This window comes from Pseudochaenichthys georgianus, chromosome 20, assembly GCF_902827115.2.
Source record: "Pseudochaenichthys georgianus chromosome 20, fPseGeo1.2, whole genome shotgun sequence".
NCBI lineage: Eukaryota > Metazoa > Chordata > Actinopteri > Perciformes > Channichthyidae > Pseudochaenichthys > Pseudochaenichthys georgianus.
This window is the reverse complement of record NC_047522.1, coordinates 3,035,431-3,048,597: the sequence shown is the minus strand read 5'-3', so window position 1 is coordinate 3,048,597 and position 13,167 is coordinate 3,035,431. Positions and strand designations below refer to the sequence as shown.

General features: G+C 40.9%; 1 protein-coding gene across 6 annotated transcripts in view; it reads left to right on the top strand.

Moving 5' to 3' along the window:
- relch (RAB11 binding and LisH domain, coiled-coil and HEAT repeat containing) overlaps positions 1 to 13,167 on the top strand; it is a 35,188-nt gene that overhangs the window by 8,459 nt on the left and 13,562 nt on the right. For 2 of the 6 annotated variants that reach the window (XM_034108816.2, XM_034108815.2), the window contains exons 3-17: positions 1,436 to 1,507; positions 1,652 to 1,707; positions 1,867 to 1,980; positions 2,198 to 2,386; positions 2,658 to 2,752; positions 3,009 to 3,114; positions 3,346 to 3,503; positions 5,646 to 5,721; positions 6,876 to 6,971; positions 7,656 to 7,679; positions 10,836 to 10,948; positions 11,066 to 11,156; positions 11,741 to 11,812; positions 11,911 to 12,051; positions 12,179 to 12,343. In XM_034108816.2, coding sequence (XP_033964707.1) covers positions 1,436 to 1,507; positions 1,652 to 1,707; positions 1,867 to 1,980; positions 2,198 to 2,386; positions 2,658 to 2,752; positions 3,009 to 3,114; positions 3,346 to 3,503; positions 5,646 to 5,721; positions 6,876 to 6,971; positions 7,656 to 7,679; positions 10,836 to 10,948; positions 11,066 to 11,156; positions 11,741 to 11,812; positions 11,911 to 12,051; positions 12,179 to 12,343 — 1,568 coding nt within the window. The remainder of the gene's footprint in view (positions 1 to 1,435; positions 1,508 to 1,651; positions 1,708 to 1,866; positions 1,981 to 2,197; positions 2,387 to 2,657; positions 2,753 to 3,008; positions 3,115 to 3,345; positions 3,504 to 5,645; positions 5,722 to 6,875; positions 6,972 to 7,655; positions 7,680 to 10,835; positions 10,949 to 11,065; positions 11,157 to 11,740; positions 11,813 to 11,910; positions 12,052 to 12,178; positions 12,344 to 13,167) is intronic. The other 4 variants (XM_034108818.2, XM_034108817.2, XM_034108819.2 and 1 more) reach the window with 3 other exon arrangements.

Sequence of the window (13,167 nt, the reverse complement as noted above, 5' to 3'; positions counted from 1 at the left end):
AATCTGTTTATTTCCAAAAATGTTTATTTCCAGAAATGATGATTCGGTTACCTATCATCTTTCTCATATTGGTAACAACACGCACCAACACTTTAAAAAGATATCACGAACAATATGTGGTTTTAATTATTGGGCGATCTGTTCCTTTTTAAGCGAAGGAGATGAAAATACAAGGAGCTTGCTTTTGGTTTGGGGCTTTTGTCAAACATGAAAACATACTGCACATTATTACATAGTAAGGGACACATTTAAAACCATGCAGCAGAGATTTTGGTTCCATCCTCCCAACGACAAATGACTTAAAAATGACTATTATTCCCCGATTTGGCACCTTCCTTCACCTCGTCACCCACCCCCACTACCATCCCCCTAAAGATGCCTGCCCCCAGCTGTCTGACTGGGTTTTCTGGCTTCCTCCTGACGTTGATCAAACCCCAGTGAACAATACTGGACAAGTCACTCCATCCAGACTAGCCTTTTGCTTTTTGATTTTTCTCCCCGTTCTTAGTTTTCCATTTTGTTGCGCTTGCATCCTGTGCACTCTTGATCAGCTAAGATAGGAGTCAGCGTTGGGGGATTTGGTCAGAACAAATGTGTTATTTTTGCACACAAATAAGTGTTCTTAAAGTTATAAAAACAGAAGATTGAGAATGACCTTTCAGGAAATGACAGTTGTTTGTAATAAGAGTTGAATATGCCTGGCACGTTATGAATACCTGCTTACCCACAATCCTCAGCATGAGATGACAGACTTTGAGACATCTTCAGGATCAAATGGCAGATTTTCAGTGCACAGCTATGCAACAGATTTTTCCTGCTCCATCGCTTCTTACTTTTTGCGTGTGTTTTTTTACTAACTTGTCTAAGAATCTTGTGTGTTCTTTTTATTTATTCAGTACAAGTCTTTCAAATGTCAACTTCAAATCAGCAATTCTGTTGTAAGACATTAGAAGCAACATGCTATTGTCCAAAACTTTAACTTACCACGTTCTAAATTACATTTTGATCCTAGACTTTTCTACAAACCAAATTATTTAAATACTTGTTTGTTACGAAGGCATTTGCCTGTAAAAAAAAATCCTTGTCAGACAGCTAATAGACGATCAAGGCTACATTTTTAGTAGCTTAAAAATATGTTCCCACCTCAGCTACATTTGAAGTAATTTCCATCAGTGCTGTTGATGGGGGAAAGGAGGGCAGGAAATCGGCATTACACACTCTTGTCATCCGGCCGGCTTTACCATGATCCTCTGCTGCATGCGTTTCCTTAGACTCATCATTTGCATGTGTCCCTTTTTCATCGTTTTATTTTATGACTCTGACAATCTTGCGTGTGGTTGTTTTGTTTTTCATGCCCATCTTTGTTTTATTTGTTTGTTCCCTGTCTTTGGTTGGATGCATTTCCTGTGTGTGTGTGTTGTCACTTCCTGTCCAGTGCTGGAGTTTGAGCTACGGAAAGCAAAGGAGACCATTCATGCTCTGCGCGCCAACTTGACTCAGGCAGCAGGTGTGGCGTACTTTTAACTTCTTCTCCACCTGAACCCTCTTATGTTACAGTTGTCTCTCCTTTTTTATCTAAGAGATTTTCCTCTTGATGAATAACAATCAGCATCCTTTCAACCTCATCTAAAAAATCTTCTCAATTTCTCAGAGAACGAAGTGCCCTCTCACGAGAGAAAGAACTACAAGTCGAGCGCTGAAATTCAGGTGGGAAATATTCAAGTGTTGAGAATGAAAAGATTGTGGATTCCTCTCCTTTTTTTTTAACGAATCAAGGGAATGAAACTTCCTTTAAACCCCTGTGATGACATTACTGCGAGGCTTTAAGTGAATAATTTCACAGCTTCTCTTCTCCCTCTATCTCAGGAGCCTATACGTCCGCTGGAGAAAAGAGCCTTAAACTTCCTTGTGAATGAATATTTATTAAAAAGTGAATACAAGCTCTCGGCCATCACCTTCTCTGATGAAAATGATGATCAGGTAAAGATTATTACTGCTGTTGTACGTTTTAAAGACAGAATGAGACATGTCTTAATAGAGTTAACCCTTTATTCAATCAGTTATATCTGGCTGCTTCTTGAAAGTACTTAACTGTGAGCACGTGGGCATTTCTTTAACCATGGTGTCTTACAATTGCTATGCAGATGAAACGCCTACTTCCGCCACACATTCATATAATTTATTTGTTTATTTCCAGGACTTTGAGTTGTGGGATGACGTTGGCCTCAACATCCCAAAACCCCCGGACCTCTTACAGCTGTACAGGAACTGTGGGACCCCCCTCGCCTCTCCTCGGGATACGGCTGATGTGTCAGTAGGGGTGGAGCTTACCGATCTTCCAGGACACTGCATCGATCCCCCAAAGAAGCCCGACCTCTCACATCAGGTTTGTGTGTCGATGTGTATGTAAGGGGTGTAATTCATTAGAAGAGTATTGCTGATACAAAGTAGAGAAAGATATTTCATCATCTTAGCCACAAAGACCTTACTTTATTTATTTGCATGATTTAAGTTAGTATACTTGACACTGTGTTTCGTGACAGTGGCTGTTTTCTTTTATAAGTATGGAGATATCATGAAAAACTATGACTTGGTGGATTGCCTACTCTTAAGCAACGGTTATAATGTTTCAGTATATTATTTGTGTGTCCCTATAGCAACAGACAGAAGTGGTCCAGGAGTTGGAATACCAGATAAGTCTCCTCAACACTGAGAAGCAGAGCCTCGCTGAGCAGATCAAGAAGCTGCAGAGGTGAGGGCTTGTTTGTGCTGAACGATCCAGCCCTCTCCAGTTAGTATGTATTAAATCCATAATTGCAACTTAAACAGGTCATGGGGTAGAACCAGTATGGAATCTTGTTCCCAACGCTGCATTCATTACAGAAGAAATCTTGATGGAAGACATTTTTCTTCCATGCTCAATTATGATTCAGACAAATAAGCTTTACAATGAAAAACTCAGAGGTCTACTTTTGGATGGATCTGATTATTTTCTTACCTTTTTACAGTGAGATTCAAACACTGAAGAGGACAGTCTCCTCCTCACCTCCGTCCTCTCTGGACCTGGGCTCCCAGAAAACATCCAACCCCTTCTCAACAGACCCTCTCTCTGTGGTATGTGTGCAATTTGAATGTGTAATGTACAGACGTCCGGTGTCCTGCAATAAAAAATATTGAAATTGAACTATGAAGGACATTTACGTTTTAAATACAATTCACTATTTTGTCATATTCAGTAACTATTCCTTCAAGGCTGGTGAACTATCTGTTCTTTGTGTGCTGAAAATCTGATGAGTCCTGTACTGAATGTTATTGACCTATAACTTTATCTCATTTCACCCTCAGCCTCCTACAGATAACGGCCAGTGTCTGGACATCCGAGGGGATTCGGTGCCTGAAACTAAACAGGACCCCCCGTCTGCTCAGATCATTTCACAGCCCCCCACACAGTCCCACAGCAAGCTAAAGAGTCGACCCCCCGTCAAGTTTGACCAGCCTAACAGGTTAGTCCTGAAAAACCTGTTCCACCCATAAAGATTGATATTGATAAGCAATACATTCCTAAGACATTTCCTATGTTTTATTTATCTTTCTTGGTCCACAAATGTAATCCTTAGATATTTTCCTGCGAGGATTCTAAAACACAGAAAAGGATATTTAATATACTCAGTACAGTATAGTGTTAATTTCGTTGACTAAAACTATGACGAAATATGTTCGTCAACGACCTTTTTTTCCATGACGAAAACGAGACGATGACGAGACCGCACCGACGGCAGTAAACAATAACTGTAACGAAATCATCATGCAATATCGTTGACGAAAAGTGACGAGACGAAAATGTAGTTTACTAAATAAAAACTATGACAAAATCTCTCTTTAATTTCGTTGACGAAAAATGAGGAGACGAAATATTATCAAAGATAACGTTAAATCTCTGATAGTCAGTTTTTCTCCCAGCAGTTCCATTTCCGGTGCTGCGGCAGAGCAGCAGCTGTTTCTGTGCTGCACGCGGCGGTACTTTTGAATTACACCGGGCAGCGGCACAATATGAACTGTCAGGAAGACTCGGGTCATTGTCTAACTAACCTTATTTAACAGAAAATAAAATGGCAACAACAGGGCTTAGGAGCAGTGGTCGCGTTAACCGAATACCCCCCCGTCAGCGCGAGTGAGTGATACATTGTGCACTCGACGGATAATAATGGATTATGACGGAAATGTTACAATCCTGTCCTTCAAAATGACTGACAACGAAAAAGTCTAAAGCCACCACTGCTTGGGAGAAAGAAACGATGTGATATTTGGGCCCATTTTCGCTACAATGAGGCGGAGAAAAAAAGCGAATGCATTGTTTTATCAGAAGGGAAGCAATGTGGCCATAACACAGCTGGTACAAACACCACAAACCTGACCAGATACTCTCTGCAAAGCTGCTTTCTTGATCATTCAACCTGTGTTTTTCATCAAATAAGGACAAGATAATCTTATTTATTTATATACTAAAATGACAAATTATTGGTTTTGGCTAGTTTGACTGAAATGTTCTATATAATCTGATGACTAAAAAAGACTCAACAGTTTTCATTGACAAAAAGTAGACTAAAATAATTAGTTTTCTTTGACTAAAATAAGACTAAAATGCTCAGACTTTTAGGCGACTAAATCTTGACTAAAATGTTTACTGTTTTAGTCGACTAAAATAAGACTAAAATGCTCAGACTTTTAGTCGACTAAAACTTGACTAAATAAAAACACGATGAAGGTGACTAAATATGACTAAAACTAAAAAGGAAATTTAACACAGGACTAAGACTAAAACTAAATAAAAAAATAGCTGACAAAATTAACACTAGTACAGTAGTACCTGTACAGACACACAGCTCTTCTCAGTGTAGTTACGGAGTGTAACCACTAGATGGCGGTATTGATCAGCCTTTGATAAACAACTTGTGTGCTCTTTTGACTACAAATGGAATGTACTCAATTTTCCACAAATCCTTCCAAAATCTAATAAATGTGTTTTTAATATTGAAATACTGAGAAGAATGTAAATTGAAGTTGAATGTAGGGCTTTTGTAGGGGGTTTTGTTTTTAAAATGAAATGCCAAATGCAGGATCTTTGATTACAAACACTTTGATTTTAATTGAGATATTATTAAGATGTTAAGGGTTAATGTCCCCAGAGCACATAGCAGGTCTTAATTTAAATTAAACTTTTGACTTTAGCTCATGTATAAACATTTCATTCTGCTGTCACACACATGCTGTAGTATATTTAGTAATCCCACATTTTGTGAATATGATCAATGGGATACTGTGTTTCACATTTATTCTTAACTCTAAATGTCCCTTTTATCAGATGTATGTACAGCTCCAAGAAGATGTGTGGCAACTACAGTTAGTCAATGTGCTATTGGTACTCGTGTATTGTCTTTTAGCCAAACTCCAAAAAAAATGTATTGCACTGCATTTTACAGCGCGGACATGGGAGAGCGGCTGCACTGAGGTCTCTGGCAGGAAGTCCCAGTCCAATCCTAAATCATTCAGTGGTCAAGGCAACCGACAGAGTTTTTGTGGCGACACATATTAAGTGGTGTGTGTGGTGACTGTTTGCTGGTCTCTTGTTGTTTGTGGTGTCGCAGGAAGTTGTCCCCGGCCTTCCAGCAAGCCCTCCTCTCCTTCTGCAGAATGTGCACCGACAGTCGTCTGGGAGCAGAGGTTAGCACACTTTTGTACTCACAAACCTTACATTATATTAAAGGTCACCTATTGTACTGTTTCTCTCACAATATCACAGGTCTCGGATATATACAAAACATGTCTCCGATTGTTGTAGCATCCCATAATCCCCTCTGTTTCAGCCCTGTTTCCAAAGTGCTGATTCTCTGTCTGTTACTTTAGATGAAAATAAGGAGCCCCTCCCCACGCCCCTCTGAGAGACATTTGGTTACAAAGAACTCAATGGAGCTCTAGGGGGAGATTCAGGTGATAAGGGGGGGGCGGGGGGTTACCTTGGTTGCTGATTGGCTAATGGTTACACAAGACAAAAAATCGTTATGACATCATAAAGTGTCCAAAATCTGATCAGCTCATTTTCAGACAGGTTTTTATAGAAATGGATCAAAAAGAGAGAAAATCTTTGTTCCTGAAACTATCAGAGTCTCTTTCCACAGAGGGGACACATGTTGATGTAGAAGAGACATGAAGAAGAGGGGACACATGTTGATGTAGAAGAGACATGAAGAAGAGGGGACACATGTTGATGTAGAAGAGACATGGAGAAGAGGGGACACATGTTGATGTAGAAGAGACATGAAGAAGAGGGGACACATGTTGATGTAGAAGAGACATGGAGAAGAGGGGACACATGTTGATGAAGAAGAGACATGAAGAAGAGGGGACACATGTTGATGTAGAAGAGACATGAAGAAGAGGGGACACATGTTGATGTAGAAGAGACATGAAGAAGAGGGGAGACATGAAGAAGAAGAGAGACATGAAGAAGAGGGGACACATGTTGATGTAGGAGAGACATGAGGAAGAGGGGACACATGTTGATGTAGGAGAGACATGAAGAAGAGGGGACACATGTTGATGTAGAAGAGACATGAAGAAGAGGGGACACATGTTGATGTAGAAGAGACATGAAGAAGAGGGGACACATGTTGATGTAGAAGAGACATGAAGAAGAGGGGACACATGTTGATGTAGGAGAGACATGAAGAAGAGGGGACACATGTTGATGTAGGAGAGACATGAAGAAGAGGGGACACATGTTGATGTAGGAGAGACGTGAAGAAGAGGATTTTGCACAATAGGTGACCTTTAACTTATAAATACAGTACCGTGCATAATGGCCCTCTCATTTCCAGGTGTCCCGTATAGCCGACAGCGAGGAGAGCGTGATGTTGATGCTCGGCCGCTGCCTCCCTCACATCGTCCCCAACGTCCTCCTCGCTAAACGAGAGGTAAGCACACTTCTGCTGCTCCTCGTCTCCTCCTTCCTGCACCCCTTTCATTATTGTCATCACCCCATCGTCTGCTCGCAGGATAATAGATACACACAGAGCAGCAGGGATGAGCATTAAGGGGAACACAGTCATCTACAGCTTGCAAATCGTCCACGTCGACGGGCAGCGATCCAAATCTTGAAAGCCTTTGCTGAAGGGGATATACATAATTTATGAGCTTTTTTTCTCTTGGCAATTTACCTATTTTCAAACCTGCTATTTCTTAAATATGGATTCCTTAGAAAAAGCACCACCCTTCTCTTGGCTTGTGCCACAATGTATTCCCAAATTGCTTCTCACTACCTGCTCGCGACGTGTTGAGGCTTGCAGGGATCTAATTGGTGCTTAATAGAAACGTACTAATGTCTTAAACCCTAGCACCTTGTTCACCCACATATCTAACTGTGTCTTCTGCCTGTAAGCTGTATACATAAAGAGATAATCGAGTACCTGGCTGACTTGTGTCTATCTATTGATTTCACCGTCTCCTATGATGCCGTTTGTTTTCACCAGTGTCAACATCGTTTCTCGCTCCTCTGTTGTTGTCCCCCACTCACGTATGTTGCCTTCACTGGTTTTTATTTTGACTCTTCTCTTTTCGTCTCACTCATTCTCTCACTCTCATGCATGCCTCTCTTCTAGAGAATGGTTGCACATCTTTGCCAGGTGAGTCTTTCACGCACTCATCTGCATGGTTATCACATGACCTGTGGACCTTTAATATGTAACTGACGCCCAGCTCCTGTTGGCTACAACTGCTGCCACTGTAGGGTCCAACATGACGGAAGTATTACTTTTTTAATCATTTGCAGTAGCTCTGTAAAGACAGTATTTGTGCTCTCTCTTAATGTCCTAAACGGGAATATCAGAAGTTATGTATGGCCGATTATATGATTAAATATAGCTTGAGGTATGCAGTTTTAGCCTTTGCAGAAGGTGGGTCATGAACTGTTTGTTTCTTAAACCCAGCGTGTGTTTACTCTGTCCTTTCCTGATTGGATCCCTGTGTGATTTATTTGCTGAACTTCTAAGTGGCTTGTTAGATTCTGGAGTGATTTGCAATTAATCTTATAACATCTTCTAGCAGCCTTTTTTTTAAACAAACTTAATTGTTGTTGTTTATGGCTGAATGAAAAGGTGTTTTTCCTTTTCTTAATTCCATATGAGTTGTGACGTTTATTCCAGGTGACTTAATGTAAGCTTTTATTTACTTCCTAACTGTTGGGGAACATGTTTGCTTTTATTTTCACAATATGAATAGCTTCGGAGGAGGGAAGGAGAATTGAAAATAGAAAAGCAATTAACAAGCTATAATTAAGACAACTGTCTTCATAACTGCTTGCATGCAAAGTTCTTGTTTGTGTGTGTATTCATGTGTATACAAATACTTGTGTGCTAAAGAACAACATGGCGTGTTTTTGAAGAGGTAAGTCGTGTTGGAGTAATTCTCAGTTAGGCTGCTTTGCATACCACCATTAATTGTTGTTTTACTCAACCTGACAGTTGTGGAGAAACTAATCTCTTTGCAAAATCAAGATTAACTAGAACATTTTAACAGATCTTTGCCAGGTGGGTCTCCCTCTCCTCCCCTAATGCAAAGAATCTCACTCAAGTGTCCCTCAAGGCCCCTTTGCAGTCAAGATAGTAGCAAAGATAAGACCAATTCACATAATTGGTCAACTGGTTTGTGCCTAACGTTATTAATCTGCCGGCTAATGAGACAAAGCTTTAGCTGCTGACACGCAGCCGAACACGGTTTATTTTGCCGAGCAACAAAAACAAACTGGTGAGGATGACAAAGATGAATACACCACATTTTGGCCTCTGGCTCCGAGTGGTGTGGACTTTGTACTTTATCCGTTAGATTCACCAACCATGACATTGCACACACACAGCTGCTCACACTTCCATCGTGCAACTTGAAGCTTTCTTACCACCACACACCTAGAGACACACCTTTGTCTGAATATGACACCCACTTAAGAACAAAAGGTGTTTGACTTGAAACGTTGGAATGATGCAAAGACTCTGCCGGCCACCTGGCTGTAACACCAGTCACTGTAAATCATTAAACATTAAGTTTCTTTAATAACGGTGCTGGATTTTAATGCAATGTCCTTTTCTATTTCCTTTAGTGTAAAAGATCTTTTGCTACAGCACTATTTTCTTAACCCTTTTTAATAAACCTTTTATAAGCAGTGTCCTAGGGAAGTGAGTAAATCTATGCTGCAACAATTAACTTCCTTTTTCTACCGGCCACATTAACTGTGATCTTTAACGAACTTCTGGCAAGACAAAGACACATTGGCAGTTTTATCAGGGCTGTTACAAGACAAAAGATTAGAAGTTAAGTTAAACGACTGTTTGCAGCATGCCCTTTTTTATCTGATAAGCCAGTAGAAGGTCAGTATGGATTGAACACAAAAGTAAAGCGATCAAAGAGAAAAAGCACCTGGGAGAGAATAAAATATATCCTTATATAATATCATAATACATAAGATATTGTAAGGTATAATAATAATACTGTCATGTAAGGACATTCAGCCCTTTTTGGGGGGGATTCTCCTACTGATGTTAATCTCAGCAACCTACGCACTTCATTTGATTATGTGAATGTTTGCTTTATAAAGTAAGGGTTTGATCAGAGTTATTAAAGTGGAATGTACTACATTTGGATGCAGGTGCTTGCACATAGTGGTTTGTGGACATGAAACGGTGAAGCTGCTTTGCTCTCTGAAGTAATGCATCATGCCCCCTTGGCCTCTGGGTCCTGGCGTCTCGCTGTCCACTCTACCTGCCCACAATATTTACCCAGGCCCGGTCAGGAGTTGAATCCTGAAGGAGTCTTCACAGGAGAAACACAGGAACAGAACAGGAAGTCTTTCTCAGATGAGCACTGAATTCCTCTATTTGTTTTATCAGGACAGAGCTGGTGGTATTTCCAAAGACAGGGCAGAATATTATTGAACGTGACAGTTACATTTCCCTGAATAGAGTTAATTTAAAGGTTGTTTCTTCTATTTGACGTTTGAACTGATTTTCAACCCCATTGATGTGTTCATGTCAACTCTTTAAATTACTCTCGGATACATAAATTCCACATTTTAACTTTTGAAAAGATGGCCAACATGGCACTGACTTCAGAGTTCAGTGTGGATGGAGTGACTCATCAAAGCCTATCTTTACCCAAGTGTCTGTCAGGTCCGTGTGTCCGTCCAGCGTTGGGGTTTTGCTCGTTCTTCCAGCGCTTGGCAGGAAACTGATATCTTCGTAGAAATAAAACAGACTTTGTTTGAAAAAACATATTTTTAACTCTGTGTGCACTCTCTAATTTGGGTGTGTGTGTGTAGCGGGAATTTAGAGCTGACCACAATTTGGCCATGGAGGCCCGGTATCAAGGGCAGCTGAGCTCTGGCTGGAAGGTCCGTAAACTCTGTCTGAACTCTGGGAGAGAGTTGTGTCGCTGAGAAGCCAGCTCAAACCGTGTGTGTCTGAATGCAGCTGGGTGTGTGCATGACCCTACAGTACGTGGCTTTAATTGTAACTGTGACTCCGAAGCCTAAAGGTATAACACCAACCAGGTATTGAAGGTAAGCATGGTTTCCCTGCAGTTGATTCCAAAGGTAACCCCCTGTGGTTCCTTCTCCTTGTTGCCTCTCCCTGTTTCCTCTCCCCTTTTCCCCTCATAGTTTTCCAGGCCTGCTTGACTGCCACCAACAATCCTTTCCCTGTGCTTTTTCAACCTCACTCCAACCTCCTTTTTGCAAAGTCATCTCAACTAATGCCACATCTCTCTTTTTCCCTTTCATTATTTTTCTTCAGGAGTTGATCCCCCTCATCTTGTGTACCGCCTGCCTTCACCCAGAGCCTAAAGAGAGAGACCAGCTCCTACACATCCTCTTTAACCTGATCAAGAGACCAGATGATGAGCAGAGGTGTGTATCTGTACACAGAGTATTTATTACCTGACTCGTACTCCTGTTATTCAGCCCAGAGAAAGAAAGAAAAACTAGACGTTTCTCATATGTTTCTGTGTATGTGTGTTTTTAAAGACAAATGATCTTGACGGGGTGTGTTGCGTTCGCGAGGCACGTTGGTCCCACGCGTGTCGAGGCTGAACTACTTCCTCAGTGCTGGGAACAGGTACAGTACACACAGTACACCTGTATTATTGAATATGCTGTCTTTTTTCTGCTATGGTATTACAAAGAGGGCTAGACTTACACTTTCTCTGTCCTATCACAATACAAAGACTCGAGCATTTCTATTAAATATGACTATGTGTGCTGTAGATTTTACAATACTAATACTTCAGTTCTGCGAAAATGCTTAAATGCTCTAAAGCAAAGATATTTCCTAGTACGATACATTAGAAGCAAATCTCAGTTGTGGCTTGTACTGTTTTTATAAGCATACAGTCGTTTTGATTACATATTCTGACAGAAAATCACTATTATTATTCCACGGTGTCCCTGACTTGTATGTGATAGCATTCTTGTTTTTATCACCACCTGTGTCACCTCATTTAACACATTGATGGCAACAACAGAAGTCTGGGGGCTGAGAATCTGCTTACAGGGCCCAATAGTGGTTTCCACAGTGTCAGCATGTCGATGAAACTCCAGTTGTTTCCATTCCACTGTGGCTGCCCTCCAGTCAACTTCTCCCCTCCTTTCAACTTCTTTTCCTGAAGTACTTCTAACCTTATGTCCTCTCCACTTCTGCAGATAAATCACAAATATCCAGAGAGGAGATTGTTGGTGGCAGAGTCCTGCGGAGCCTTGGCGCCATACCTGCCTGTAAGAACATATTGTGTATACATAATTTAAAAGGAGATTTCACATTAGAGGAATAAGATATGAATCAATTCTGGGTCTCTTGCTTCGTGTCTCTGCAGAGGGAGATCCGTAGCTCCCTGGTTTTGTCCATGTTGCAGCAGATGCTCGCTGAGGATAAGGCAGACATGGTCAGAGAGGCTGTGGTCAAGAGTCTGGCTATCATCATGGGTTACATAGATGACCCTGACAAGTACTCCCAAGTATGTGTGTCAGATCATTTGTATCAATAATGGGGAAAAAAACACTAGTACAATTGCATTTTTTCTCTCTCTGTAAAAGGCTCATGGTAAATCTTTGTGTGTGTGTGTGTGTGTGTGTGTGTTCCAGGGCTTTGAGCTGATGCTGCTGTCTCTCGGGGACCCCTCAGAGCGGGTGGTCAGTGCCGTCCACCAGGTCTTTATTCCTGCCTTCGCTGCCTGGACCACAGAGCTGGGCTCACTGCAAAATACACTAATCCCTTCTCTGTTAGCACGGATAGAGAAACTACTTATGGTAAGTGCCTTACCTTCACAGAGAGCCTTTCTCACTCTTATAGGAAAAAGAAAAAGACATCCAAACAATGTGTAATAATTTGAAGGAAAGGAGTAAAAGTACAGCAATGATACAAAAACTAAATGTCTGAAACTGGAGGGATTTGCATGTTTAATATGTATATAAATGACTCGAGTTGAACACACTTTATAACTAACTGTTGCCTACCTTGATCCTTCTTGCCACTGTACAGTACAAACTAAATTGACAAAAACATTGAAATGGTGTTGATTGTAGACTAGGGGTGTAACGGTTCACAGAAGTCACGGTTCGGTTCGTACTTCGGTGTTCGGTACGGTTCGGTACAACAAGAAAAAGCAAAAAAAAGTCCCAAATGCATAATTCCAGGTTTGTTCTAATTTATTTTTGAACAGTAGTGCAAGTTTCAGTTTTAAAAATAAGGAACTCTGACATTTTGAATAATTAACTGTATTAAACAGTTAAAAACAAACCACAAACACGGCCATATTATCTTAATAACATAATGGCTGATGTCAAACAAAAAGGTTTCATCAAGCTGTAAAACTAAAAAGAATGTTTTGAAAATATTACATCATAAATAATAAGCCAAAAGCTTCCGTTATTTATTTTGGTCTCACTGCTGTCATGTCTCTTGGCTTCTTAAAAACAGCGGGGATCAGCTGTTGAACTGCTGTTGTCTTTTGCCGGGCTCCGGTGATTGGCAAATCTGGGTGATTCCTTCTGATATGATTTAGCATGTTTGGCGTGTTTACATTAGCATACCGCACCGCTATCGAACAACGCCGACACACCGTCCTCGTCCG